Source organism: Eublepharis macularius, chromosome 2 (genome assembly GCF_028583425.1).
Source record: "Eublepharis macularius isolate TG4126 chromosome 2, MPM_Emac_v1.0, whole genome shotgun sequence".
NCBI lineage: Eukaryota > Metazoa > Chordata > Lepidosauria > Squamata > Eublepharidae > Eublepharis > Eublepharis macularius.
Genome location: NC_072791.1, coordinates 26016078 through 26043961, shown reverse-complemented (window position 1 = coordinate 26043961; position 27884 = coordinate 26016078). Strand labels below are relative to the sequence as shown.

Here is a 27884-nt window from a genome sequence, read left to right as displayed (position 1 = left end):
CACATACAGTGTAGAAGCCCTCTTCTGTACACGTGTTTCCCAGACTGCCATCAGATTGTTAACAGTGCTGCCGGTCAGGAGACTGTGGCAGAACACTGGATTCAGTCCTCCCTGCAAACAGATGATTGGTGCTTTTGCAGACAATCTGGCTGGGGCTGCATGCCCTTAGATCCAAACTGTGTTACAGTTTTCAAGAAGGTGGGTCTGGGTTACCCGGCCCCAGCTTGTTTTCCACACAGCAACTGCAGGGAGCTGCTTTTTAAAGGTGCATGTAAGCATTGTCTCTAAAATGGGGTAGAAAACTCTCCCCACCCAGTTTGAGACAATGGAGCTGGGAAGAATGCAGGAGCCCCTTTCCCCATGCCATGGCCCTAAGTTAAACAAAAAAACCCACAGTCTCCTTGAAGTCCTTTAAAAAGCAGTTCCCCACATATACTGTGCAGAAAGCAAGTTGCATCCAATGAGTGCAGACCCAACTCAATAATCCCAGCTCCTTGACTTTTAACCCTGACAAATACATGCTCATCACATCACCCACATGCATGCTTGCTTCATGCAGCCAAGTGCATGGACACCTTCTTCCATGAGCATAAACCCCATTGGAGCAAACGGGCAAGAAGGACAAGCCTTGTTGAGGTACTATCAGCATGGCTTCTTCAAAAGGAAGTCTAGCTTTACTAATGTTTTAGAATTCTTTCAGGGTGTCTTAAACAGCGCATGGGTGCAGGTGTGTGTGATGCAGTAGACATGGTAAACTTGGATTTTTAAAAACAATTTTACGAAGTCCTTCACTCTTAAGGAAATTTTAACAGTCATGAAATACGATTGGTTCTTTTACAGTCTGAAAATGGTTTGAAAGACACGAAGAAGTAGGTAGGCATAAATAATGGACAAATAACAAGCTGAAAAAAGGCAAAGACTCACTGAGGTGAAAGTTACATTGAAGAACAGCATCAGGGAATGGAAGATTTTTACTCACCGTGAAGCTTCCTTTCTTGGTGGTCCAGGAGTGGGGCAGTCAGTATCCCACTAGTGATGACTGCCCCACTCCGGACCACTAGAGAAAGTTCAGTCTGAGGCCACTTAACTCTATATTTCTGAATTACTCCATATATTTTAATACTGTATCAAAATTCAGAAATATCACAGCTCACTTACAAAGAATGTACTTTATTTTCTTCAACTGAATGTATACACTATCACAATCTCTTAATTTTTACTAAAATATCTCAAAATGAAGGTTTTACACACTTATCAAAAAATCTGCTTACATTTTTTTCTTCCCATCCTCTCCAAAAGCAAAAGTGATTCAATAAAAGGTATAAACATATGCTAAGATCTAAAGACATTGCTTATATACATGAGCACAGGTTCTAATTTATTCCAGTTCTATTTGTCAGTCATATACAGAAAATATAGTGGGGCTTTAAAATCACAGGTTTAACAGAAATCATAATTTCATACTGATTTCCAAAAGCAGCACAAATAGAACCTTCCCCCACATTATGAAAAATATACAATTTTATCACTTTACAGTCATGCACTATGTTTGAAAAAAAATCAGTAGTACTTTTCCCCCCGCCCCCGTTTCTAAAAAGATAAAAGGTCACTTTAAAACACTGATTTTATAGCTATCATTTGGCTAAAAATGTGCCATTCTGAAACAAGGTTGTGCTCTTTCTTACAAAGGTGCAGAGAGCCCACCTGAGGTTTGTTACACCAGAATTTTCATTTTAAAATGTGAAAGGGAGGGGGGCACACTTAACTTTATTCCGCAGTTTGGGGATAGATTCAAGTCAAATGGAATTCCGGTCTACTTTAGGCCTAGACATTAGATAGGAGGTACTCACAAAAAGAGAAGGAATGCAGAAGCCCCCTTCCCCCCCCCAGAAGTCTTCTGTGCCCCTCCTGAAGAACGCAGATGAAAGCCAGGGCACCCTCCAGACTAATATACCATGCATTCTGGGGAGATGCAGTAAGAAGAGGTGAATTGGCTTGAATTCCCTCCCCCCTTCAATTTTTTGCTCTGTTACCAGTGTCTTCGACTCATGCAAGAGTCTCAAAGAACTGTTAGTCAATCTTCCTTTTTACTGCAGACCCCGAAACCTAATGGTGTATAGGTCTGGAATATCCTGCACCTGCCCATACACATAGCAGCTTGGGGAGGGGGCACAGGAAGATGTTAGGGAATGGAGGTGGTTAGAAAATCTCTTTTGTGGATGTGTTCCATTAGCCAAAGCTTGAATTGATCCCTTGGTCTTAAAAGATCTGAAGCAGACTGTAGCTTTTCACTGTTAATTTTTTTTAAAAAGAGTCTTATTTTTATAGAGGGAGGGGGATTCCCCCAGCCAAATAGGCAGTATTTTCCAGGTGAGTTTTTTTAAATCTTTCGAGCACAGTTGATAGTGGCTTGCAATGTGCATACAACCTTTTCTTTAGATAAGTAAAACTTTAACACCCAAGTCATACTGTAAAGTCATTGAGTGGCATTTTTTAAAACAAGGAAGACACTGGCTTTAGCTTGAGCTAAATATAAGGTAGCAATTAAAAAAAATACATACAACACCACATCTGTAAACTCTACAATGCATATTTTGCATTTGGGAGTACCTTTCCATTTTCACATATGAAAACATACTTTTAGTTGCAGACACGACCATGGAATTGTATTTTGGAGCATTTTGTTGTGTATTTGTAGAGGGCTGATTCTGTGAATGTGGTTTGGGCATTTCTGCTTTCTTGGTTCTATTAATTTCTCTCTCACTTTCTTTTGGTCTTTTTGGACAGCGGTCTTTCATACTATAGATTGGTTTTTGTTCCCATAAGATTCAAAAATGTTATACAAACCAAAATGCAGATAAGCATTTGTCCTGTTCAATCTATTATTATCAACTGAAATATATGCCCACCAAAACATCCGTATTGGGACCCCTGATTGACTCCTCATTCTCTCCCCTACATGCATCAAAGCTCTTTGGATTTCCCCTTCTCTCTGCAGTTTTCTGTTTAATTTCATGTTTCCCTCCAAGAAAGAACTGTCCTGTGGTGGAATAAATATTGCCATCTCTGCTCCTTATCACTTAAAAGTGCTTAGCATGCTCCCAGCTATCATTAAAAAGTTTCAGCAAATAGGTGGATCAAAGCTACAATATGTCAATTTTAAAACACCAGAAGGAAAGTTAAGCCTTTCTTTGTGCAGAGCTAGTCACATCCGCTTGCTGCCTTCATCTGAATACAAAAGAAGGGAGATAGGGGAAAACATATGGGAAAGAATGCAAACTGAGTAAGAACAGGCCAATTCAAAACCCAATACTGGACCAAGAAGGAATCTGGGATATTAGCAGGTAACTGAGTTTGGAAACAGGCACCTTGTCATTTTCAGAGCGTCAGAAGTGGAATGGAAGAAGCAATGTTGCCCATGATTTTTGTGCTCATCTCATTATCACCTCTGGCAAACTGGCTATGCGTTTTTAAAACGAACTATCCTGCAGCAGCAGGCAGCAGTGGGTAACATGGAATGGGAACATGGACATACCCCAGGAAAATGATGCCTCTGACTTATCGGTTTCAACTCCCTGTCAACACTCTGTCTCCAGTCAAGCTGGGCTGTAGTGTAGGTAACATTACAGTGTTTGTTTTGGTCAGTTCTGAGATTCGACTGCCTTCAATGATTAGCAAATACTTTGAAGGCAGCAAGAACAGATCTGCTGTCCCATCGTCATCTTCTACCACCAAGAACAAAATGGCGGACCAGACCGGAGCTGAATATACTTTTTAAAAACTTCTTTTAAACTTCATTTATACCCTGCCTTTCTCCACAAAGCGGCTTTACATCATTCCCCTCTCCTCCATTATTTCCTCACAGCAAACCTTGTGAGGTATATTAGGCTGAGAGGGTTTTTTTGTGACTGGCCTAAGGCCTCCCAGAGAGTTTCTGGGGCAGAGAGGGGAATCGAACCCAGGTCTTCCAGATCCCAGGTCTTCCAGCTCCTAGTCCATCACTCTAGCTACTACACCACATGGGCTTTCGGGCTTGAGTTATGGCTTTAATTTTTGCTCTCTGTCTCCTGTATCGACTTTTTTCATCACTGTAAGGTTTGAAAGAAACCTATGAGGAGAAATGCAGAGTAAACGTATGCCAAGAAGCAGTACAAGTCTCATTTCTGCAGCATGTATCCCCCACGTTCCAGCTGTTTGGACACCTGTCTGTCCTTGGCCTGAACATGGTGAACACAGCTGCCTTGTCATTTGGGAACTGGTCCCAGTGCTTGCCTTGATACATCCCTGAGCTCCTATCGAATTCATTCCCAGAAGGAAGAACCGTTCTCTTGAACAGGCTTTGGTTTATCCAGGTTACTCTGCAGTTATAACCACGATCAGAAAGGGGTACCTCCATCAGGTCTGTTTCTTCGCTTTGTGTTACTGATCACTGACAATCTTATAATATTCCTACTCTCAGGTTTATTTCATCACTTTCCTCTGTCTAAAAGAAAAAAGACTTGCAATCCCTTTACCCCTGCATTTTTATTAGATTTATTGCTTTTGTTTCTTTTGTTAGGGTGAACTTCTGTCTTGGGTACTATTAAGATCTGTTGCTTTAGCAGTATGATCAATAGCGCGTGGCAGGAGTAATGACTGGGGCTTCCCTAAGGGGAAAGGGCCCCCCATATTTGCAGTCATAAAGCCATGAAGTTGCTGCCTGAGTTGTGACAGTGCCAAGTGTGTTACGAGCCTCTTTGGAAAGAGCGGCCTTGAGTTTCCACCACCTCATGGGGGTGGGAAGAAAGCAGAATGGGAGATTCCTATTTCATTTATTTTGGTTTCTCCCATTCGCACCTCCCCATAGGGAGGAGGTCAGAGGGAGAATGGCCCTGCAAACCTTGTGAGCTTTAGACCACCTTCTCTCTGGGGATAACCCTGTGGCTTAACTAATATTCAAATATATCCAGCACCTGTGTAAAGGAAGAGCAGCTTTTACAAGAGGGATCTGTGAGAGAGATGCTGGATAGCATTTGAGAGAACGTCTCTTAATTATTTCCCCATTGGCTGAAGATCTATGTGTAGTACTTAATATTAATAAACACCAAACTAGAACATCCAACTAACAGCACCGTCTCAAAGCAGCCATAATGGAGCAGTTGGAGCTTTGAACTAATTACAAAAACTGATGTAAATTTCCAGAGAGGGAGCACGAAGCCTGCAGACTCGTCTTGTAAAAAATTATTTTACATAAGTGGGATTTAGCAGATGGTTCGTGTGTTACTGTTGACAATTTAAGGGAAGCTTATATTTGGTGACTGGACAAGACTGGGGAAGTTGTGGAGGGAGTGGTACAAAATAATTGCTCCACAGTAACACAGTATCAGCCCACCAATATTTTATATACCACACCTGAAAGGGGAAAAAAAAACATTTGAACAGCAGCGGCATTTCTGGCTATAGTCTTTCCTCTGTGGTGCTCAGATGGTTATCCCCTCTGCTTACATACTTTGTGTATTGTTTCAGTGAAAACATGATTAATGAGAGTTCTGTGGGTGCCAATTCTTCATGTCATGCTGAAATAGAAAGGACTGAATATTACAAGAGTGGGTCAGTAAAGAACACCGAAGGACCATTCCACACATCCCATTTTTTTTCTAAACCAGGATTTAACTTCTGCATTTTAAAAAACAAAGCAAAAGATGTATTTAAGCTGTAGAGTCATTTAAAGGAAGACAAGTTTCTGGCACCCTAAGCAGTAATGTTAATAGTATAGAAAAGCTAATTTTGACTAGAGGAGAAGGGAATCGTAGCTATACCTGGAAATACTTCCTTTTATTACACAACTTTAAGAGGCGTAGGAACTGGCCCGTTCTTTGTACAAGTTCCACTGTCCAGTTATGAGTGGAAGTTGTGTAAAGGAGTATTTTTCTGTGATCATACATACTTGAAAGCTGCAGCATTTTAACTGCACGAAAACAGGCTGGCAATGCATGTTGGGGGTTTTCTACACAAGCAGATGCCCTAATGCATCTAAAACAGCCATCCCAGATTCATGAATATCACTCAGACTTTTTTAACTTGCAAGCCATCCAGCTGAAGATGGCACACCAATCGACTGGACCATCTCTTTGCTTTTCGGTTGTTAGGTTTTGGGGGGTTTTTTTTGGCAGTCTCAGACAGTAAGTAAAAACAGGATGTTCACTGAGCTCTGGCCTTGACAGGCTGTAGTTTGAGGCTACAGCGCTAAAGTTCAATTTGATGGATCATAAACGTCAGACAAAGATTTCAGGCAGACTCTCAACAGGGAATCAGCCGTTAAAGAACTGGCTACTTTCCATGTTTCGTTTTGTTGATCGTTTCCAAAATGAGAGAGTCGCTGGACTGCAATGTGGTCTAACAGGCCAAAGTAAGAAAGTGTAACTCTGCCACAGGTTCCTTGTTTCTTCCTCCTAGAAATTCACTTGGGTTTAGTTGCTTCTACATATGACCGTACAACAAAGCAGGTTTTTTCACTACGATACAAATGACACGTTGGCCATTAGAGGATAGATATTAATCCATTTAACATTGTTCGGGATCAGCACAGCCTCCAGGCTAGGCCTTTAGCTGCCTTATTTACAATATAAACAGTACAGGACAGAAAATATATATAACCCGGGCAGCTAGAAGAAGAGCAGTCTCTGTTCTTGTTCTTTTTCATTCCCAGCAGTGCAGATGGAGATTTTTATAAAGGACCCTTGAACTGATTTCCCGAAAGATGCTGCCTGATGGATGGTTTGGAGCTTGCTGCATCGCCCAGTTTCCGCCAGACAACCTACAAGCAAAGGGGAAGAGAGACTGTCACTTATAAACAGCCCATACAAAAGCAGCAAAACCTTGCAATTTCTAGGAAATACTGCGTAAAGTGGAATTTTGAGTTTGTTCCACTAGATGGCACACGACTCTAAGATAACTTAGGTAACATCTTTTTAATGCTGATCTTATTAAAGTCTTCTGAAATCAGCACAGGAGACATGCCTTAGGTAATGGTATCAAACCATTAAGTTGGGCTTAGAAGTTGAGTTCAGTCCTAGGTCAGCTGCTGGCAAGTTTGTAAAATCGTGTTACTTTCATCAAGCATTAGTACCAAAGCAGGGGATGGGGTAATTTGTGTGCTTCCGATACTGGATCCCCTGGCAATACAATGTATGAAAGCTTAAAGCTATAGCAGAAATATAGCAAGGTTCCAAAGCTAACTCCAGGTTTCTGTGGACTTGCAGTGGTTCCATCCTTGGTCTAGCATACTTATGGGACTGCTTCCCTCCCTGTGTTCCTCCACGGCAATTTTGCTCAACTGAACAGAGTCTCCTGCAGGTGCCACCCTGAACATGGGTGAAATCAACAGCAGCCCATACACGGGCTTTCTTTGTGGTGGCCCCTGCCCTGTGGAACACCCTGCTTGAGGAGGTCAGGAGAGTCCCCACTCTCCTGGCTTTCTGCAAAAAATGCAAAACCGATAATTCAAAAAGGCTTTTGTATCATAGGGAGGGGGGTCTCAGATGCTTTGCTAAAGAGTCAAGGATCATAGACTTCATCACTATGTTGGCTTACCTACTATTTGTTGTTTTAAATATTTGCCCTATGTGCCACCTGTGCTTCATGCTGTCTAATGTCAGTCCTAGAATTGCTTATGATCTATTTCAGTTTTTCTTCAGCTCTGTATTGGATCCTTGCTAATGCTATGTCTTTGTAAATTTGTGTTTATTTACCCTATGGCATCGTTTATGGAAATGTCCTTGATACTGATTGTACTAATCTTACACTGTGTAATCCGCCTTGAGTCTCAGTGAGAAAGGCAGACTACAAACCAACCAACAAACAGCATGCCTCTGCCCCAGCTGTAAGAACATAAGAAGAGCCTTGCTGGATCAGACCAGTGGTCCATCTAGTCCAGCATCCTGTCTCACTCACTGGCCAACCAGTTACTCTGGAGGGCCAGCAACAGTGCAAAGAGGCTAAGGTCTTCCTCTAATGTTGCCTCCTGGCACTGGTATTCAGAGGTTTGCTGCCCCTGAATATGGAGGTTCCCTTTAGTCACCATGACTGATAGACCTCTCCTCCACGAATCTGTCTAATCCCCTTGTAAAGCCATCTATGCCTGTGGCCATGAATACATCCTCTAGCAGCCCACATTTTAACCACTCGTCATGTAGAGCAGCCAGAGCACGCCATGTGCTTCTTTCCTTTAATCCATGCTCTGTGCTAGTACCCCAAGGACTGAACAGAAGGAAGTTTGCATTTGTGATGGCAGCCCTCCCCAGCTCAGCTCCACAGGCACTTTAAACAGCCATGAGCTTCAGGAAGTTGCCCAACCATGCTGGGTGTTTGCTCAGGCCAAGGTAAGCTCTGTTCTGTTGGTCTCGTTTCAAAGACAATAAACAAGGAAACATCAGCTGACCTTGAGAAAATATTTCACTCTCAAATCCTTACGGGCTATACAAACATTTTTTGTTTCGTTTCGTTTTAAAGAAACTGGGCAACACGGGCCATTCAAGGTGCGGACTTCCCTTTCTACCTGATAGGCGGCCATTTTGAAAGAGAGCAAGATTAGGTTGTTGCATAGCTGTGGAGGGGAAAACTCTCCACAACCTGCAAGGTGGATTAAATATAGCAGTCAAAGCATATGTACTGCTGGGCTTATGAAAACCACCCCCAAGTTTGAGCGGAATGTTCCATCATGGTTTTCTAGTACAAGCTCTTAAACTTTTGGGGGAAGGTGGTTTTTGTGAGATGAAGAATGGGATAATTCTCCTGTTTCAACAGAGTGAGCTTTTGTTTATGAATAACTCCCTTACGGTATCCCACAAACCCACATATTACAGGGATCAGTGGTGGCTGGCTTGTCTTTTTTAATTTGACAGCCAGTGAGCTTTGAACTATAAATTCTACTAGGGTGACCGCAAGTGTTGTACTACAATGCCATGGGATCTCTCAGAAGACTGCTGGGATTCTCTCTTTCACAGGAACAGGCCCATAGCAGTTAAAAACAAGGGACACGATCTAGAGAGCTGCACGAGGGAAGATAGTCACACACAACATTGGGCATAGTGAGACTGGACTCTGAATAAACATAGAACATGGCTGTAACTATGCAGATACGCTTTTGATATTCTTTAAAAAAAACCTAGATGCCTGTGCCACAGGCAAAGCCAATGTGTGTGTGTGTAAAGTGCCATCAAGTTGCAGCTGACGTACGGAGACCCTGTAGGGTTTTCAAAGCAAGAGGCCATTGGCTGCCTCTGCAAAGTGACCCTGAACTTCCCTGGTGGACTCTCCTCTAAGTACTTCCCAGAGTGGATGAGATCAGGACAGCCTGGGCCATCCAGGTCAGGGTGAGAAAGCTAGTATTCAAATTCAAGAGCAGTTTGTTATGCGTGGGTCACTGGATCACCCATATGTTTGGCAGGCATAAAACAAGCTTGCCCTGATCCATTCTGAGTATGAGCTTCTCACATTAGCCTTTTCAATAAAGAGGTGTGCATTCCTTCGCATAAAGGAACTAGCTCCTTTCATTAAAATGGCTAGGTGAAAAGCCTACCCCCAATCATGTGTATAGTCCCCGTCTCCACATTGTCTTAGAGACTCCACATGACATCGTTGGACTGTACATTTCTTCACCCCCAATGAGGTGACCCAAAGCTCTAAGGGGGCAAAATGCAGAGAGCAATGGATCCTGCAAAGTGCACAAGGGCTTAAATCTGTGGACTGCTACTGTTTCATCTCTATAATGAGGCCCTGAAAGTACGACCACATGGAATTTTGGATCAGGTGATGGCTAGCATATCATGTTGTATTAGTTTGTTAGCTAAACGCCCATCAACTTTTGACATATGGTGGAGGGGAGGGGGCTGCAGAGTTCTGGTCCTATCCCCCTTCTCCTTTTTCCTGAAAACCAAAATGGCTTCTAGGTTACAAGGAGAAAAAGCTCACCTGCCCCAACTGCCTTGCTCTTCCTCATTCTATATCAAGTTTACCAAGCCCCTGCTGGTGATGGGGGCTCCCCCACTACCAGCAGGCACTTCCCATCACTGCTCAGCTGGCTGGCAGGGTGGGGAGAATGGTGGGAATTGGAGGGAATAACAGCAGCATCCTGACACACTGACATCACCCCTCGTGTGCCAGAAACTGACATCAGTATGTTGTTCAGGGATGCTGGGGATGCTCTGGCATTTGGGCAAAACTCTATGGTTAAACTACAGAGTATTGCACAAATGCCAGAGCATCACTGGCATTCCCTGGAGATGCATGGGCATCATTTCCAGGCACATAGTGAGCAATGTTACTGCATCGCTGCTGAAATAATGACATTGCTGGTGAACACCTCCCCCCCGCTTGGCGATCCACTAAGTCCTCCAACTGGCTGGGGACCCAGTAACTCTATTCTATACGAGTATATCTCTTTTTATAAAAAGTGAGGATATGTAGCAAGGTAGGTAGCATTATTTTAAAGACTTTTTAGCCAGGACTCTAAGCAGTTATTGGCAAATAAGAAAGTAGTGGAAGGCAGACAGCTAACTGCAAAGGAAAGGGAAAGAACAGAGGTTTGGAATATTCCTTTACTTCCTGGAGTTTAAACTATCTCATCTCCAGGTAGAGTGTCTGGCAGGTCCCTATTGGAAGATGCAAGGTACGTAGACTCTGCACCTCACCAAAACACAAATCCTTAGATTCTTTAGGAGACCATTAGACCTAAATAAAACTGATTTAAGCTTCTCAGGTTGATATAACTTCTGATATCTTCTATGCACTGGCATTCTGAGAGTGTTAAAATTAAGGTCTCTGCTACTTACGCACATCCAATAGTTATCAGTTCTGATAGTAATTCAGTTACCTTATTTATCAGCTTAAAAAGAAAACAAGCAAGTAAGCTTGCACGCACAGAAAAGAGACTCTAAAAGATTTCAGACAATATTAAAAGACCACAAAATAGCCAGCAACTGAAATGTGAGAGACAGAAAATGGGTTCATTACATTGCACATTTCACGAACAATTGCTTTCTCCTTTTCACTCAGGTCTTCTTCATAGTTTTCTTGCATCTGCCTGTCCAAATTCTCATGGACTTCAAGGACCTACAGACAAACACATTTGACATGAAATTATAAAATGACATCACACACAGCGATGCCTCTAGTGATATGCCCATTCCCTCTTCAAGCAGTTGGGGACACATGGTAGGCAAAGACAGTAAAATCTCAAAACACACAATGAATGGCAGGAACGGGACATTACAGCAGCCAAAACTATGAAAATCCAGTTAAACGTTTCACCCACATACATCAATTAGCTTAAGCTAACAGTTAGCAATAAGGGAAAACAAATGCAATTCACTTGTAGTACTGTGCACGCATAGAAACACGAAGCACCTCCACTTAGAATCTTGTATGTTCATCTGTGAACTTGGCCAGCTCTGGACAGAAAAGAGTAATGCATCTCTGACATCAAGGAATCTGCATTTAAGGCCTAATAGTCTGCCTCGCTCTCCACATTTCCCTCCTGCAAATGATAGCTGGTGAAATTTAGAGGCTATGTATCCAAAAGTCCTTGGTTCAAATCTTGCCTCTGCCATAAATTCACCAAGGGACCTTATGCAAGCTAATCTTTCTCAAACCTCTAATTTGCAATTAAAGTACAACAATACTGACATTCCAGCCTTATATGATAGTAAAGAGTCCAGTAGCACCTTTAAGACTACCCACCTTTATTGTAGCATTAGCTTTTGAGAACCGTAGTTCTTTTCGTCATATGCATCTGACGAAGAGAGCTGTGGTTCTCGAAAGCTTATGCTACAGTAAAGTTGGTTAGTCTTAAAGGTGCTACTGGACTCTTTACTATTTTGCTACTACAGACTAACACGGCTAACTCTTCTGGATCCACAACTTTACAAGGTTGTCGTAAAGATTACAGCCAGAGAAGGGCTTGGAGCCAGCAATGTGTGAGCGGAAACAAACAGACTGAGCGTGGTTCTGCCTTCGCAAGTTCTTGTGCAATATCTAGCACTTTCCTTCTTATTTATTATAGTACCCCGAAATTGGTTTCACAAGAAGCACAGTTTGGGATACAATAAGTGTGACTTAGGTTAGGTGGCTACTGAAGTCTTTTTCTTGCATTTCCCCTTGTCCTGGATCCAATCAATTCTGTGTGGAGCAGTTGAAACACTCATAGGGAGCAAGTCTAAGCAGGTCTACTCAGAACTGTCCCATTTTATTCAATGGGGCTTACTCCCAGAAAAGTGACTACAGGACTGCAACCTTAATATGCTAAACATTATTATTACCCAAATTGGGCCACTGTAAACCATTAGAGGAACTTGTTCCTATTATGTACATCTTCAGAAATTCAGTAATACAACATGTTCTGTAGCACAGAGTGCTTTCTCAAGAGATATTTTAATATACACTTCTATTCGCATTTAAACATTTAAAATGTCTGTATGGACAGGATAATTGCATGTTCAGATAAGAACAATCTGGCACTTTTAATTGGACCAGTCCTACCATTACCTCCAATTTCCAGATGGTGGGGACAAATGACAGTGAACTGTTTGGATTATCATGCCCTGGTTGTGTGCTTAGCAGTGAGCAGCCACTGTTCGAAAAAGAATGCTATACAACATGGTAAAAAAAATTATATCTAAAGAGTAAAGCGGCTTTTCTTCTGTGCTAATCACAAAAAGAAATAGAAAAATCTGGCCACTCACAGAAAAAGTAAGGGTCTCATATATACATGAGACCCTTACTTTATATATATATATGTATCAGGGCTGCAAAGCTCAGAATGTAGAGAAACAGCAAAGAGTCCAGTAGCACCTTTAAGACTAACTAACTTTATTGTAGCATAAACTTTTGAGAGCCAGAGCTCTCTTTGTCAGATGCAGAGAGCTGTGGTTCTCGAAAGCTTATGCTACAATAAAGTTGGTTAGTCTTAAAGGTGCTACTGGACTGTTTGCTATTTTGCTACTACAGACTAACACGGCTGACTCCTCTGGATCTATGAGAATGTAGAGAGTAGCCGAGGTCCGTTAAAGGGAAAGAGGGAGATGCCATCGGGCAGTCTGCTGATACAGACTACCATTGCTACTCATCTGAAATTGAAAACCATGCCATCCCCTTTTGCAGAAACAGGGAAACCTGACACAAGTCCATCAGCTTTCTTTTACTTTTTTGGGATGCACATTTCTAGCCCTGAAGGCATCCACGGTAATATAGAAAGGGCAATGTCTGGCAAAATCTCAGAAGCCAAGTAGGAGCAGAGCGGTATATTAAGTGGCAAGGACTCTCTGTGCCCACCTCTAGCAAAAGCACAATACATTGTAATTCAGATTACAGAACTCAAGTGCACTTGGTGCAACTTTGGGTTAATTATGCAATGAATTTTGATTCTTTTGGCGCAGGCACACACAGTCCTCAAGTGTACTAGATACTTTTCAGGGTTCCATTTCACTTTTCACTGAAGTATTGCAGATTGACCACTTAGAAACAGGATACTGAACTGGACTGATGTTTCTTCTTCCTGCTTTGCGCTAAATGTCTCGGTTACAAAAAACAGGTCACTCTCATAGGGCCCTTAACCTACTTTGAAAACGGCTCTATTCACTAACTTTGTGGATATATTTGGGACCACTCTGTATGGCTTTGCTTAAAATAACTCATTCCATTTGCCTGCCTTTGATAAAAGGAGACGGATGCATTGAAGATGATATGAAAGACATTTGCTAGCAACACAAACTAGGCCTCTGATGAAAAGGAAAGAATTAATTATTGATCCAGCTGGGCTCAGAATGTGGAACTAACTCATTTGGCCTCGGTACGCCTGCGGTACTGAACAGCCTGGACAATCCAATCCCTGTGCACAGCCCCAGAAAGGTCATGCTGGGAGGTAAATAGTGGCTGCATCTACAAAGTAAATTCACAGGTCAGACTGGCGTATCTTAATTAAGTCATGTGTAATCCCTCACCATCACCAGTACAAAATTTTCTAGTAAACTAACTCAACATCTCTTTCCCTAACATAAAGCTTAAATATGGTATCAGGATTTAATGACAATTTAGCAAGTAGGGGGTAGGGGGAGGTAGTGGCAGCAGGGCACTGTTGGGGGCTGCTGTGGAGCGCAGGAACGCTCCTGTACTCCACAGTGGCCCAAAACATGCCTGCGGATCGGGCCCATTTTGAGGCACTGCAGAGGGCAGGAGCGTTCCTGTGCTCCGCAGCGCCTCAAAATGAGCCCATTTTGGCCCGGACTGGGCATGTCTTGAGCCACTGTGGAGTGTGGGAGCGCTCCTGCACGCCACAGCATCCCAAAATGGGCCCAATCCGCACCAAAACGGGCCCAATCCGCGGCTGTTTTGGCATGGATCGGGCTTGTTTTGGGATGCTGCGGTGTGCAGGAGCGCTCCCACGTTCCACAGTGGCTCAAGACAGGCCCATTCCGGGCCAAAACGGGCACGTTTTGAGGCGCTGCAGAGCGCAGGAATGTTCCTGCATGCTGCAGCGTCCCAAAACAGGCCCAATCTGTGGGAGCATGCAGCTCCGCAGGGAAGCGCGCATAGATGGTGCACGCCCCCCGCTGGCCAAGATCCCCTGCCTCCACCGGGGGGTCTGGCACCCCTAGCACTGTTCTTAATATGAAATCCACTAGTTTTACATCACATCAGGATGCAATGATGCAGGAGCTGCACCTGTTAAATATCTGTCTGCAGCAGAATGTGTATCAGGAAAAAAGGAGGCATTCCTAGCTGGACATTTCTCTCCTTGCATTGCTCCTCTCTTTTTTTAAAACCTGGACCTGCTGCCTTTAAACAACAAACTGTGCAAAAAATTAAGGTGACAAGGCTTTTCCTGGCATCCAAAGAAAGCAGATAAGCATCTGCTTAATTCCTGTGGGTCAGGCTGCTACTGAAGACGGAGGAACAAGGCCAGAAAAAAAGGGGACAACCCTGGGAGAGACACAGATAGCCAGAAAAGATTGCCAACTTTCTTCCTGACATGGGCTCTCTGCCCTTTCAGCAAATACACCTTTCTTCATCAAAGCACTTTAACCACACAAAACATTAGCATTCTTTATATTAAAAACAGAAGCCCTTGTATCTAGAAACAGAAGCTGATTTGGTAAGCCAAAAAAGTTAGTTAGCTTTTCCCCTTTTTTGATACCTATGCACATAATCATGGCCTGGAAGAGTATTTAAGGGCCTCAGAGCTTGAGCTGTTAGGGAGAGTTTTCTCGCAGTGCTGAGATTTTGATAATGAAAGCACTGGTCCTGGAGGCCTAATACAAAAATGTCAGTATGACACTTCAGCTGTGTAGAGACAGAAACAACACAGAGGGGGATTTAGCTCACTTTCTTTTCTATTACATTCTTAAGAAGAGAATCAGGGGAGAGGTTTTGTCTGCCCTGTTATCCAGAATTGTTTGCACTCGTGTTTCCAGCAACAAGCACACAAAATGTGGTTGGCTTATTTGCAAATGTACATGATGCTGGACTATTCAGTGTTCCCTGCCTGTGTACGTGGCTTTTTAAAAGATGCATGTCTATGCATAAAACATACCCATACTTCACACGTTTGCTGTCCTTTCCAGTCTATTTATCAAGAAGAGGATAAAAAAGCTTTATCCAGTAAGCTTTTGCTTACTGGAAAGGTTCATTACACACAAAGTTGCCTTGTTTGTGGTAGCTCCTCAGAGGACAATTGCTCAAAGCTAGTGTTGTGGGCTGTTCTGTTGACTCTTCTGTTTAATGCTATTGTCTCTGTCATTTTTAGCCATAGGATTTAGATCAAGATGGGTAGCCTTGTTAATCTGTCTGTAGCAGTAGAAAAGAGCAAGAGTCCCGTAGCACCGAGAAGCCTAACAAAATATCTGAAGTGAGCTGTGACTCATGAAAGCTCATACCCTACCACAAATTCTGTTAATTTTATAAGTGCTACTGGACTCTTGCTCCTTTCAGTCATAGGATTTGTTATGATATAAAGCAAACACAACAAAGTTTACTAATGAATCAATGGGATCTGCTTACATTTGTTCTCATAGGTTCATATCATTGGTTCTGTATCAACTTGCTCGTAACAGTAAAAGGGTGATCCCCCAGGCCAAAAGGCCACATGCAGGGATGTACCATGATGTATCCACATTGTCAACTTTCAAGAGATGCCAAGGTTGTCCTTTTTACTGTGTAGCTCAGTCCCGATCATTAATTGCCAATGTCAACAGCCACCCTACAGCTGGGCTAGTTTATCCCTTATCTCCTCAGCCTGCTTTCCCCCCAGGTTCTTAGGCCTGATTCCCTGAGGTCCTTCATCTAGTCTTGGTAACTCCTAGCTCTGGCCACGTTGTCTTCTGGCAGGGTTAACACCTGCAGTAGCTAGGCAACCCAGGTCTAGGCAGGTGGTAGCTGTAGCTCTTGGCCAGGAACGCCACCTGCCCAGGCCAGAGGAGTACTGTGTTCCTAGAAAGCTCTGGCTCAGCTGGCTACACTTTCCCCCTGTTCCTAGGTGATCCCAGCCACTTCCTCTTCCTACTTCCTTCAGCTAGGCCCCTTTTATTCTGCTTTGCCTAGATAAAAGGGGCCTGCTGCTCTGTGCAGGGCCAGCACCACTGTTGAGGTGGTGAGGCAGGGGCCACGGGCACCATGGGGCCGGAGGGGGTACCAGAGGGGATGCCGGGCAGAGGCGCGCAACCCACGCCACCGCCAGCCAGCCCCGTGCTGCCACTGGCCAGCCCCGCGCCGCCCACCCCCGGGCAGGTGCAGCAGCCATGGGCCAGGGACGACAGGCGGCCGGGGCAGCGTGCGGCGTGCGTGCGGCCTCCTCGCTCCACCCCAGCCACCCACTGGCGGCACTGCGTGATGACCTCCGGCGCCAGAAACCCTGGCACCGGGGCTAGCTCTGTGCCTAATCCTGAGTAGATATTTTCTCCTAGGAGACCCTTCTCCTCAAGTAGGTCTTTTCTCCCTCAGGAACTTGCCCTGGCTGCCCTTCTTCCTACCTGAGCCTGCCATGCCCTTAATCCTCCCCCTCAGGTGCCTACATCTACCTCATTCCTGCACTGCTGGCCTGCTTAGGGCAGGGCCCATGTTCCACCTCTTCTCCCCCTGGGGCTGGGGTGCTCTGGAATATGACAAAGACGGAAGGAGAAAGGCTAGCAGCATCACCTGTTTTTCATGTTCGTCTCTGGGTGGGCTTCACTAACCAAAACTCGATTTCAAAGCAAGCTGGTTTCTTTTTAAAAAGGAAACGGACCTAAGAACAGCTCCTCTATGCTTGCTCAGGGCATCTTCTCCTTTGATTAATAGCACTTTTAAAAAAATTACTGTAAGAATGGTCTGCCTTGGAATAGGCGCTGAGTTTTCTCCCCACAGTACCCTTTTTTGGTTCTTTTTCCATTCGAAAACAAATCTTATTGGAAATGTGGAAATAACAGCATAGACACGGAATATGTAAGTTGGTTTGGTCTTTACATTCTTTAGCAGCAGGCCAAATGGAGGACATTCTTACTAGGCCAATAAAACTTTTGTCTGGTTGGTGACAGTATCCATAGCTCACTTGCATTTCTCCACAGCTAGAGGATACATTCATTCTGTCATTCTCGAATGTCCATTTCTCGCCCTCAAGTTGCAAATTCATTGAGATGAACCCTATGGATCCATTCTGGGAACAGGACTGCTTCTCCCCAGCGCAAGGAACATTTCTGGACACAAGAACCTTGCGCTGGGGGAGGAAGGGAGCTTCATATTGGAGGAAAACACCATCGCTTTGGCATGGATCTGTGGAAACCCCTCTATAATTACTGAAATATAACGCAACTGTAGGGACTCTGATTTAGAGGAGGAGAACGGGGAAGAGGGGAGGGGCTATTTAATTATTTCTCCTTGTGTCATTTTTCCAGCAAAAAGAATTCTCTCCCCAATTGATTTTGAGTGTCCCGAGAAAAGAACATGGGATCACTCATGAATATGTGGACCATTTACATTGAAGTATCTGTATAATAACATTCGATTTATATACCGCCCTACAGGACAACCTAATGCCTACTCAGAGTGGTTTACAAAGTGTGTTATTATTATCTCCACAACTATCACCCTGTGAGGTAGGTGGGGCTGAGAGAGCTCCAAGAAGCTGTGACTGACCCAAGGTCACCCAGCTGGCTTCAAGCGGAGGAGCGGAGAATCAAACCCGGCTCTCCAGATTAGAGTCCTGCCACTCTTAATCACTACATCAAACTGGCTCTCTAAGTATCTGTATCTGTAATGTTTCTGCAAAGGAGGTAAGAGCAGGGGTGCTGATTTTCAGCGAGAACCAGGGGAAATAACTAAATGGCCCCTCTTCTCTATCATGTGGATCTCCCCCATTAAAATTTCAACACTACTTTAAAAATAGGGGAAAGTCAAAGAATTATATGTAATGTGCAGGTTCAGACACTGGCTAGGCAGTAGTTGATCTCAATGTCTCTACCTCAGTTCTTCTATCCAGAGAAGTGGGGCTGAGGCCCATGACTGGTCATAAAAGGAATGCTTCTTGGGCACGGTTTCAGCGCAGGGTCCTAGCGTGACCTTCAACAAGACCGTTCTGCTGTTGAGCCAGAACACAAATGACAGTTGGCTACCACGCACCTACCTTCATAGCATGAACCACTGCTTCAGGTTTCTGACTCAGGGGAACATATCCCACTGCAGGAGAAGACGTGAGATCAGCAGTGATGCGAGCTGGGCCCTGGAAAACAACAACAGAAAAAGCAAACAATTGAGATTGATCGATCGATCGATCGATAGATAGGACAGTCCAATTTTGACACCTCTTGAGAACTCCATTATTTTGCCTTTGAAAGAGAGATTTGGGATGATTACTAGCATACAAATTTGAATGTTCTTCAGATTTCAATGTCTTGTTCCACAGATTCCCCGGAATCTCAGGAGTGAGAAGTAGATGCATCTCGACTCTACTGCTCATTGGGTAAAAGCATGCACAATGACACAAAATATCACAGCCACTGTGTCCCTTCCATCTCCCTCACAGCTATCTATCACATTTTTATTCCATCCTTCCTTTCAGGATGTCACAACCACATTCATGGTTCTCCCATTTTATCCTCACAACAACCCTGTGAGGCAGGAGAGTCTGAAAAGAAACAATAGGTCCAAAGTCACCGAGGGAGTTATCATAGATGATAATAGGATTTGAGCTCAAAGGTCACATCAGGATCGAGGAGACTCACACCTACTATACATCATACTGTATCCAACCATCCATGCATGGATATTCTGGCATCCCTTCTGACTCCTAGAAAGATAATTCCTAGAGTTGCGCAGGGTCCATGCAGAGGAATAACAATGCAGATCAGAGGGCTGAAGAGGGTCAAGGGGAAGCTACTGACCCTGGAGTGAAGCATGTATAAGAGGATGGAGGAGTGATTCCCCGCTCCCCAGCCCTTCTTCACTTCAGCCCCCGACCCCCACACTTCTCCTACAGGTCCTGCAGCTCCAGGCTTGATTTTTCTGGGGGGCAAAAAGCATAGTAGTAACAGATAGGACTGTTGGGAAACAAACTGTGTTCTGCGCACCACTGAGTCCTCTTACGGCTACCTATTCAGACATTAAATGTTCCTGAACATCTGGCTGCAGCTATTCTATAAAAAGTACAACCAGTCAGAAAGACTAAATGTTCGGTTAAATGTTCTTAATCTGAAAACAAACACATAAAATAATGGTTTGTTAGGTCCCATTTGCTAATATACCCCATTTCCCACTGCAGCGTAGGGCAGGCTATTACAGAGTAAATGAATATACATCCAGCAGACAGAAAAGTCTTTAGCAATAAATAATGAGAAGGGAAGGAATCCTTGGTGAGAGAACAAGCCCTACAAGTATAGAAGCATCAGTATTTTTGTCTACAAAATGCTGGAGATTGTGTGCATGCATGCCCTCACACATTCATGCTCGCACATGCAAACCCCACCTATCCCCCCCCACACACAGTGCAGGGCAGATTCCACAAAACACATTCAAAACAGGGCAAATGAAGAGCCAGTACGTGTGTACGTATGTACATGTGTGTGTGTGTGTGTGTAACCATACAGGGTTGTAGAGGCAGGCAATGGCAAACCACCTTTGTTCATCTCTTGCCGTGAAATCCCTGCCAGGGGTTGCCATAAGTCAGCGATAACTGACTTATGGAGCGCACTCTCCACCACCAACAATCATAGAAATACAGATATATTAAGACTATTTAAAAGCACAACACATTCCTAAGGCATCGTAAGTCATAAACAAACTCCTTAGCCATTCCTTGTATTTTTATTTATTTACTTTATTTATAGTCCCCCTTTCTCTTTTGGTAGCTATTTTCTGGTACTTTTGCAGTTCTACTGCAATCAACAAGGTAGGAGCTTTCCTGACCACCCTTGACAGATAACAAATGACCCTCCAGCCTATGACTGAAAGTCTCCAGCAAAGGACAGCCCAAGTACTTAGTTCCACTGCTGTACTCTGACCATTAAGAAGTTTAAGCTAATGTTCAAATGAAATCTAGTCTTGTGTAACTTAAGCCCATTAGATCCAGTCTTGTCCTCTGGAGAAGCAGAAAATAACTCTTGGCCCTCATCTCAAGGTAGCAGCTATTTCGGTATTCTGAATAAACACAACCAAGTTCATTCAACCTCTATTTCATTTTCCCAGATGGCTTCTCTGAACCCATTCCTATTCTTAACACCCTTCTTAACATGGACACAGTACTCCAAATGAGACCTGACTATCAAGGAACAGAGTGGAACTATTTTGGGGTATTATGTGTTGGATCTCACCAACTTTTAAAATCAAGCTCACCCCATTCCTGACCTGGATTAATTACAGCTCCCTGTCCCACATGGCTTTTCCATGCATAGCCTTTTTGGTGGCGAAATGGCACTCCTCCCTTTTTCTGCAGTGGAAAAACTAGTCGGACACGGCCCTGTATTTCTACTATGCACAGGCCAGTCACTTTTCAGCCTAACCTACCATGTAGGATTGTTGTGAGGATAAAATGGAAGGGAAAGAACCACATATGTTGCCCTAAACATCTTGTAGGAAAGGTGGGATAAAAACGTATGAAATAAATATATAAATGAACGTGGCAAGAACAAACAAATATGTGTTAAGGTAGTCCAATGACCCTATTCAAACGGAAAAAGCCACTAGGAGGGGGCAATTGGCATCAGAGAAGCATTTAATCCTTTCTTCACCTGCCGTTTCCCAGCCCCATATTGCTTCGCCTAAGCGGTGCCTCCTTCCAAAAGATTCCCTGCCATGTCTCTGATTCCAATTGTTTCCTCCTGAAGTAGGTTTTCCTATTTAAAAAAATGATAAACTATTGTTACCTACTGCATGCAGTGTACGGTTTGTTGCTCAGTGGAATGCAACTTTTGTTTAGAAACACCAAAAGAATTTTCAACCCTGGAAACCGATTTAACCTTTGAAACTGCTCATGGCACAGTTAACTTTATTGGGAAGGTATATAGTGTTTGACATAAAGGGGTGGGGAAGGAGGAGAATAATTGACACGCACTTCATTGGTCCCATGGCAACATTCTTCAAAGAGCATCAAGTACCCTTCAGGGAAGGTTGTGAAGGAAACCACAAAAGTAAGCACATATACAAAACTGCGGCCAGGGAAGGCTCGCTTCCAAAATGTGCTATCTGATCTCCTGCATTTGGCGTTCTATTGGAAAAAACAAACTCGTTGCTTTCATAGCAAGAAACTCGAGTACCCAAAAGAGTCTGATGTGCACCTTTGATATGGACTATCCTTCTTAATGTCTCTCTGAAACAAGATGAGATACAAGGTTCCTGTTCAAAACGATGCCCTTTCCTCTCTTTATGATTTGTACTGAACTATGTAGAAAAACTCACAATGGCTCCATTGAAAAAAAATGCAATATTTTGCCTTCATATCCTTTGAGGAAAACAAAGGAGGATTATCTTTTTGCGCCGTAAGGGTATACTGGGGATGACAGAGGGGTATGCAACATCTTTTCAAGTAACGTTCTAGCCGTACAGGGCAGAAGGGTACTCATTATGAGCTTTCCCCTCCTAATACAAAGCAAATTCCTTGTTGTAGAATCTCTGAATTGTGTCAAGAATGGCAGAGGCCGCTGCTTGAAATTTATCACTCATGCCTGTCACTCCACTTTCTCATTCAGTTCACCAACTACGATACAATGATAATGAAGCACCAGGTTATATCTCACATCACCTTCTACCACCCCTCAGGAGTGTCATGTGCTCCCAGCTAACACTGGTCACCCCGGAGGAGTTATGCTTAATTTGAGACCTGGAGTTCACAGTGAGCTTTCAGAAAGAATTTATTAATGCCGGTGAAGTTTGTTTTATTTCCTTTTGTCCAGAAGAGCTGGACCAAATGTGAAACTAGCATTATTCTGAGCAGTGTGGCTAGGACTCGTTGACATGTCCTGAAAGGATGTTATTTTCTCTTTTTAAACGTTAAAAAAATTCCATGACATCCAGCCTGATGAATGCTTCTAGCAAATTGGAAAGCTTGCACATTATTATATGTCATTTGACTGGTCCTAATGAAAAGTATTATGCGTTCAGATGGTCATTTTGACCAGAACAGAAATGCTGTAAGATAAATATTTGAAGGTCTGTTCCATAGCAGTGATACACACTCTGGCCTGGCTCTACTGAATTGCAGAGTCTTGACTAACAAAAAATAGCAGTGCTTCTTATTTTTCATCATGTACACAGCAGGTGCAACTCCGTGGTGCAATGACACTACAACCAAGCAGGGCTTTTTTTCTGGGAAAAGAGGTGCTGGAACTTGGTGCGCTGCCCTCAGAGAAAATGGTCACATGGCTGGTGGCCCCGCCCCCTGATCTCCAGACAGAGGAGAGTTTAGATTGCCCTCCGCACCGCCGAGCGGCGCAGAGGGCAATCTAAACTCCCCCCTGTCTGGAGATCAGGGGGCGGGGCCACCAGCCATGTGACCATTTTCAAGAGGTTCCGGAACTCCGTTCTCCTGCGTTCCTGCTGGAAAAAAGCCCTGCAACCAAGTATCTTGTGCAAGAATTTTCCACTTTGCTGTGTGAATGTTGGGTTTGCACTTTGCGAATCCTCAGGAATTATGCGCAAACTGCCTTTATTGGTCCAAACAGCAAAGCTAGTTTTTACCATGCTCCCCTTCTTTCTGAATTCCAAGCTACAGAATTCGGCGCAATAAACTCTGAATTACGTCCCAAAATGAACCTGCTGTGTATTTTCCTTGTGGTTTTCATTCACTCAGTCTTGTAGAGTTCGTGGTGCTGCAGCTTGTACTGAAGCATTAACATTTCTGTGTTGTGTTCAGCAACTGTTTCGGTTTTCCAGTGATAAACTTGTGACATTGAAGATTATAACAGAATTCAGTGCTCACTCCACTCTCAGTCAGACATACACTGGAGTGCACATGTAGAAGTCATCCGTCTGCTGACAAAGCATCTTCCAGGTATCCTAGAAGCACTGGAATATGCTCTAGAGTTAACCTTGACACAGGAAGCACAATCACAAGTAAAACCACTGAAAATGTACTTTTTTATGCCTTTTGATAGCTAGCTTCTGGTGCAAAGTTCTGGTACAAAGAGAGAGAGAGAGAGAGAGAGAGAGAGAGAGAGAGGTAATGGAAACAATGTAATGATGAGAAATCTGAGCCTGAGGAATCATGTCCTACAATATCTGGTGAACGAATGTTCTCAAAATGCTGAACAATGTCATCTGTGCATTAGAGCATAAATTCAAAGCAACAAATAACATTTGTTTTACATTCTATTCAGTCCTAAAATATGTGACACTACAGCCTGGGGAACTGGAAGAAGCTTCTAAATGTCTACTTCACAAGTGTCCCACAGACCTTTCTGAGAATTTTCCTTGTAAAATGTTGCACCTGAAAAATATCTTCAAGTTTACATTTGGAAAACAATATGAACTATTCATCATCGTCGTCGTCATCATCGTCATTAAATGAGATTCACAAGAAACAACTGCAATGGATTTTTTGCACACTGCCAGGTTTCAAAGCTAGCACTCATCAAAAACTCATCAAATAGCTAATATTAACTCATCTAGTTAATATTAGTTGTTAGAGAGTGGCATTTTGCCTTCACCAGTGTCAACTGCAGGTAACGCTAACTATGGTTCTCTTTAAGACTATGCACTGAAACCAGAGTTAGCAACCATTGGCAAACCCTGTTTAACATTAATCCTATGAACTAGGGTACCTGGCAACCAGCAGGAGACTTGGGGGCAGAGACATGGGGGCTATGACATCACGTGTGCCATTACATCACATCTGGTGAAAACCTGGAAGTGACACAGGATAGCTCTAGGAATTGCTGTAAATTGTATGGTAAAACCACAGAGTTTCTGGCCATTCCTAAAGCTACCACTGTCAGTTCCAGGTTTTCACAGGAAGTAACATAATGGCAGGCAGTAGGAAAAGAGGAAGACCCAAAATCAGATGACTTGGCTCAATAAAAGAAGCCACGCCCTCCAGTTTGCAGGATCTGAGCAAGTCTGTTAATGATAGGACATTTTGGAGGTCTCTCATTCATAGGATCGCCATAGGCTGGAGGCGACTTGACAGCACATAACACATACATACAACATAATGGCACACATGTGACAGTTTTTTTTAAAAAAAAAATTCTCCCACTGATACAATGAGACCTGGGTGTGGGGTATCCTCCATCCCAACCGGGGGACTAGTAAGCCTACTATGAACATTTGTGACATATGGAATACAGATTGGTGGTCTAACTATGGTAGCTAATAGATTATGCTTCACTCTATGCTTACATATCTGCTTCTAAGTCTTCAGGGTAAAGAAAAACTGCTAACTTGTAAACTGCAACTGTCCCTGAAATATCTTGTGTATTCAGCAACTTTAGTAACTGATAATTTCCTACACTATGTATAGAAATAGAGAATGTTTGCAAGAATGTGTGAGAAGCAAACTCACAGGCTGAAGAACAAGGATGCAACATTCTGGCCCTAGAACAACTTGTCCCTATTTCAAATTGGTACGATGCACATGACATGCTAGAAACCATTCCACATAACCAAGCCCTCCCACTCCTCGCCAACACAGTCAGATAAGGGGAAGGATCCCTGATACAGCAGATGGTTGGAGCCAATGAACCAGACAAGGTTGATAAAGATGTCCGCAAAAACATCTGGCACTAAGCACGAATGGGACACACCCACATCTGGAGGCTGAGTGGGGAAAACAGAGAGGGCCTACAACACCACGACATGATCAGCTCTACAAAGGAGAGGGCCAAAGATAGGCCAAGGCAGAATTCTGCTTTCTATCATCAATGAAGCTCTCCTGTTTGAGCAGCCTGTGTGTGCCATCTAGCAATGTGGCCAGCCTTGGGTTGAGCGTGGAGATGCAGAAGGTATTTCATTAACGCTTTATTTTGTGTAAAGAATCCTTGCCTGGAACTATCTATGTGTTCACTACTGAATACGATGCCCATGGTTCGGAGCCCTGCCCTAGGGTCCGATCAGCCCTGAGAAGAAGATAATGAGCCACAGGTACAATTTTGTAGCTGACACATTAACCATGGCTAGCACCAGTTAGGAGACTTCTGGCATCACGTCCGTACCGAATCCGATCGGGAAAAATGCACACGTACACCCAGCTCAGAGCCGTTCAATCATGTTCCTGTCTGTATTGCAACCACATGTCAATATTTGTTTCAAATATTAACAAGATTAATAAGAATCACAGAAACTGAGCTCTTTTTAAAACAGATTTAGACTATATTAAGAAGAGCAAAGCCCCAGTAAAAAATACTTTCTTAATCTTTCAAGGGACTGGAGAAGTAGCAGCCTTCAGTACTGAATGCTATTTCCATTCCACCCCCCGCCCCCAGCTCATTATCCCAATATTCATTTACCTTCCAGCTTCAGACTTGCTGACTATTTGCAAACCATCATCAGTTCTATTAATACTGCTCTAAATATCTTAATTTGTTCCCACCTAAGAACAAAAGCATCTGTTAATGATTTTCCTTAAGATGCAAGCACTGTCTCAAGAGATTCCAGGAGTCAACAGGTACAAACCCTCAAGAGCAGCTCTGCAACATCCAGTCATTTCAATGGACCTCATGTGGATCATTTTAATGTGTTTTTTTTAATGCATGTAGAAAGCAAGCAAAGTTGCAAAGGGTGACGTTAATATGTGAAAAGCACAATGCTGAAATAATTGCAGTATCTACAAAGGCAGGCTCACTCTGGAATTGCAAAGATGTGAGAGTTGCCCAGGAGGTTAATGGCATTTCTGTGATAGAATCAAGGGTAGTATGGTTAAATGTATTTCTCCTGGAAATGTCTAGCAAACTTTATGAGATGTGGATTGGAAAATTAACCTTTTTGACACACTGCAGAGGAATCTGGGACGCATTCTAGAATGAACATTCAGTTTATGCAGAAAGCCACCTAGGCCTGACTGATGTTTCATGTACAGGGAAATGTGCCCAACACTTTCAACAGCTGTACATTGCAGAGAAAAGGTCATAACGGTGAACAAGCTGTCTTGCATCATTAGTGATTTTCTCACTGAAGAATTGTTAGTTATCTTCCAATGAATCCCAGACTTTTTAGGAAAGCTATTTGGAAACTACTGTTCCAGAAAAATAGTCTAATTTAACACTACAGACATTCTATGGGTTGGATCCAGACTAAAATATTCAGTGGCAGATTGAAACTTTCTTGCCTCTCCCTTCCCTCTGCAGCTCACTCATCTCCAGGAAATGCTGCTCCTGGGAGAGACGAGACCCAGAAGAATACCTTGAGAGGCGTCTGCTGCAGGAAGGGGGAGTTGGTGGAACCTATCAAAGGAACCAAGGGAAAAATCCTAAAGTGGACTGTTGCCAGACAGCTAAGGTTTGGAACTGATTATACAAAATAATGTATCTCCAAATAAAAATAATGTTAATTGTTATTATGTTCATACCTGTTTGTTACCCTGTTTCAATTTTTTTGGCTCACTGGATCTCTTAATATTTTTATTTTACTTTTATGCAATTTGTGTATGAGGGAGTTAACCAGGGTTTCTAGAACCACCCTGGCAACCAACGGGCTGTGGAGGATTTAACTGGGTCATGGGGGGCTCGGCGGCAACATCATGAAGTAGCTGTCAATGCACTGTCACTCCCTGGGTGCCTAGAAGTGAGGTCAGTACATTACCAGGAGATGCCAAAGATGCTCTAGTATTTGGGCAAAACCATAGAGTTTTGCCCAAATATCAGAGCACCCCCAGTGTTACACTGACATCACTTACAGATGCATGTGGAGTGATGTCACTGCATTGGGATGCTGCAAACATCCCCCATTTCCCACTATTTCCCCCGCAATGGCCAGCTGAGCAGCAGTGGAAAGCATTCAGTGGCATAGAGGCAGGGCTTTTTTTTGAGGGGGAATGCTCCAGAATGGTGTTCCGGCAGCTCTGGAATCTGCCCATGTGATGCCTTCCTCCTTTGGCCCACGGGCTCTGCAGAGGAGGCTAAGCAGATTTGAGTTCATTCTGCTTTCATTCAGGGGTTTCTGTGTATGTGTGTGCTGCTTTGAGTTCATTCTGTTTTATTTTCACTGGGGGAGTGGGTAGGTGGGGCTCTGTGTGTATGTGTGCTGCTTTCTTCTGCTTCATTCTGCTTTCTTTTCATTCCTCTATGGGAAGAGGGGGGGAGGGAGGGAGGGAGAGAGAGCGCAAGCAGACACTGCTCGGGCCTGGCATGGGCTCTGCAGAGGAGGCTAGGCTGCTTTGAGTTCATTCTGCTTTTTTTCATTCCTCGGTGAGTAAGCGAGAGAGAGTGCAAGCAGAGCTGCTGGGGCCGGCTCTCCAG

The 27884-nt window shown here is 43.6% G+C and overlaps 1 protein-coding gene across 2 annotated transcripts in view; it reads right to left on the bottom strand.

Annotated features, from left to right (window-relative positions):
• Positions 1 to 1175: 1175 nt before the first annotated feature.
• The window catches only part of CCDC85C (coiled-coil domain containing 85C), a 219744-nt gene continuing 193035 nt past the window's right edge, over positions 1176 to 27884 (bottom strand). For both annotated transcript variants that reach the window (XM_054971511.1, XM_054971512.1), the window contains 3 exons: positions 18629 to 18724; positions 10993 to 11091; positions 1176 to 6796 (listed from right to left, as the gene is read on the bottom strand). In XM_054971511.1, the coding sequence (XP_054827486.1) occupies positions 6707 to 6796; positions 10993 to 11091; positions 18629 to 18724 (285 nt within the window). In that variant the 3' untranslated portion in view covers positions 1176 to 6706. The remainder of the gene's footprint in view (positions 6797 to 10992; positions 11092 to 18628; positions 18725 to 27884) is intronic.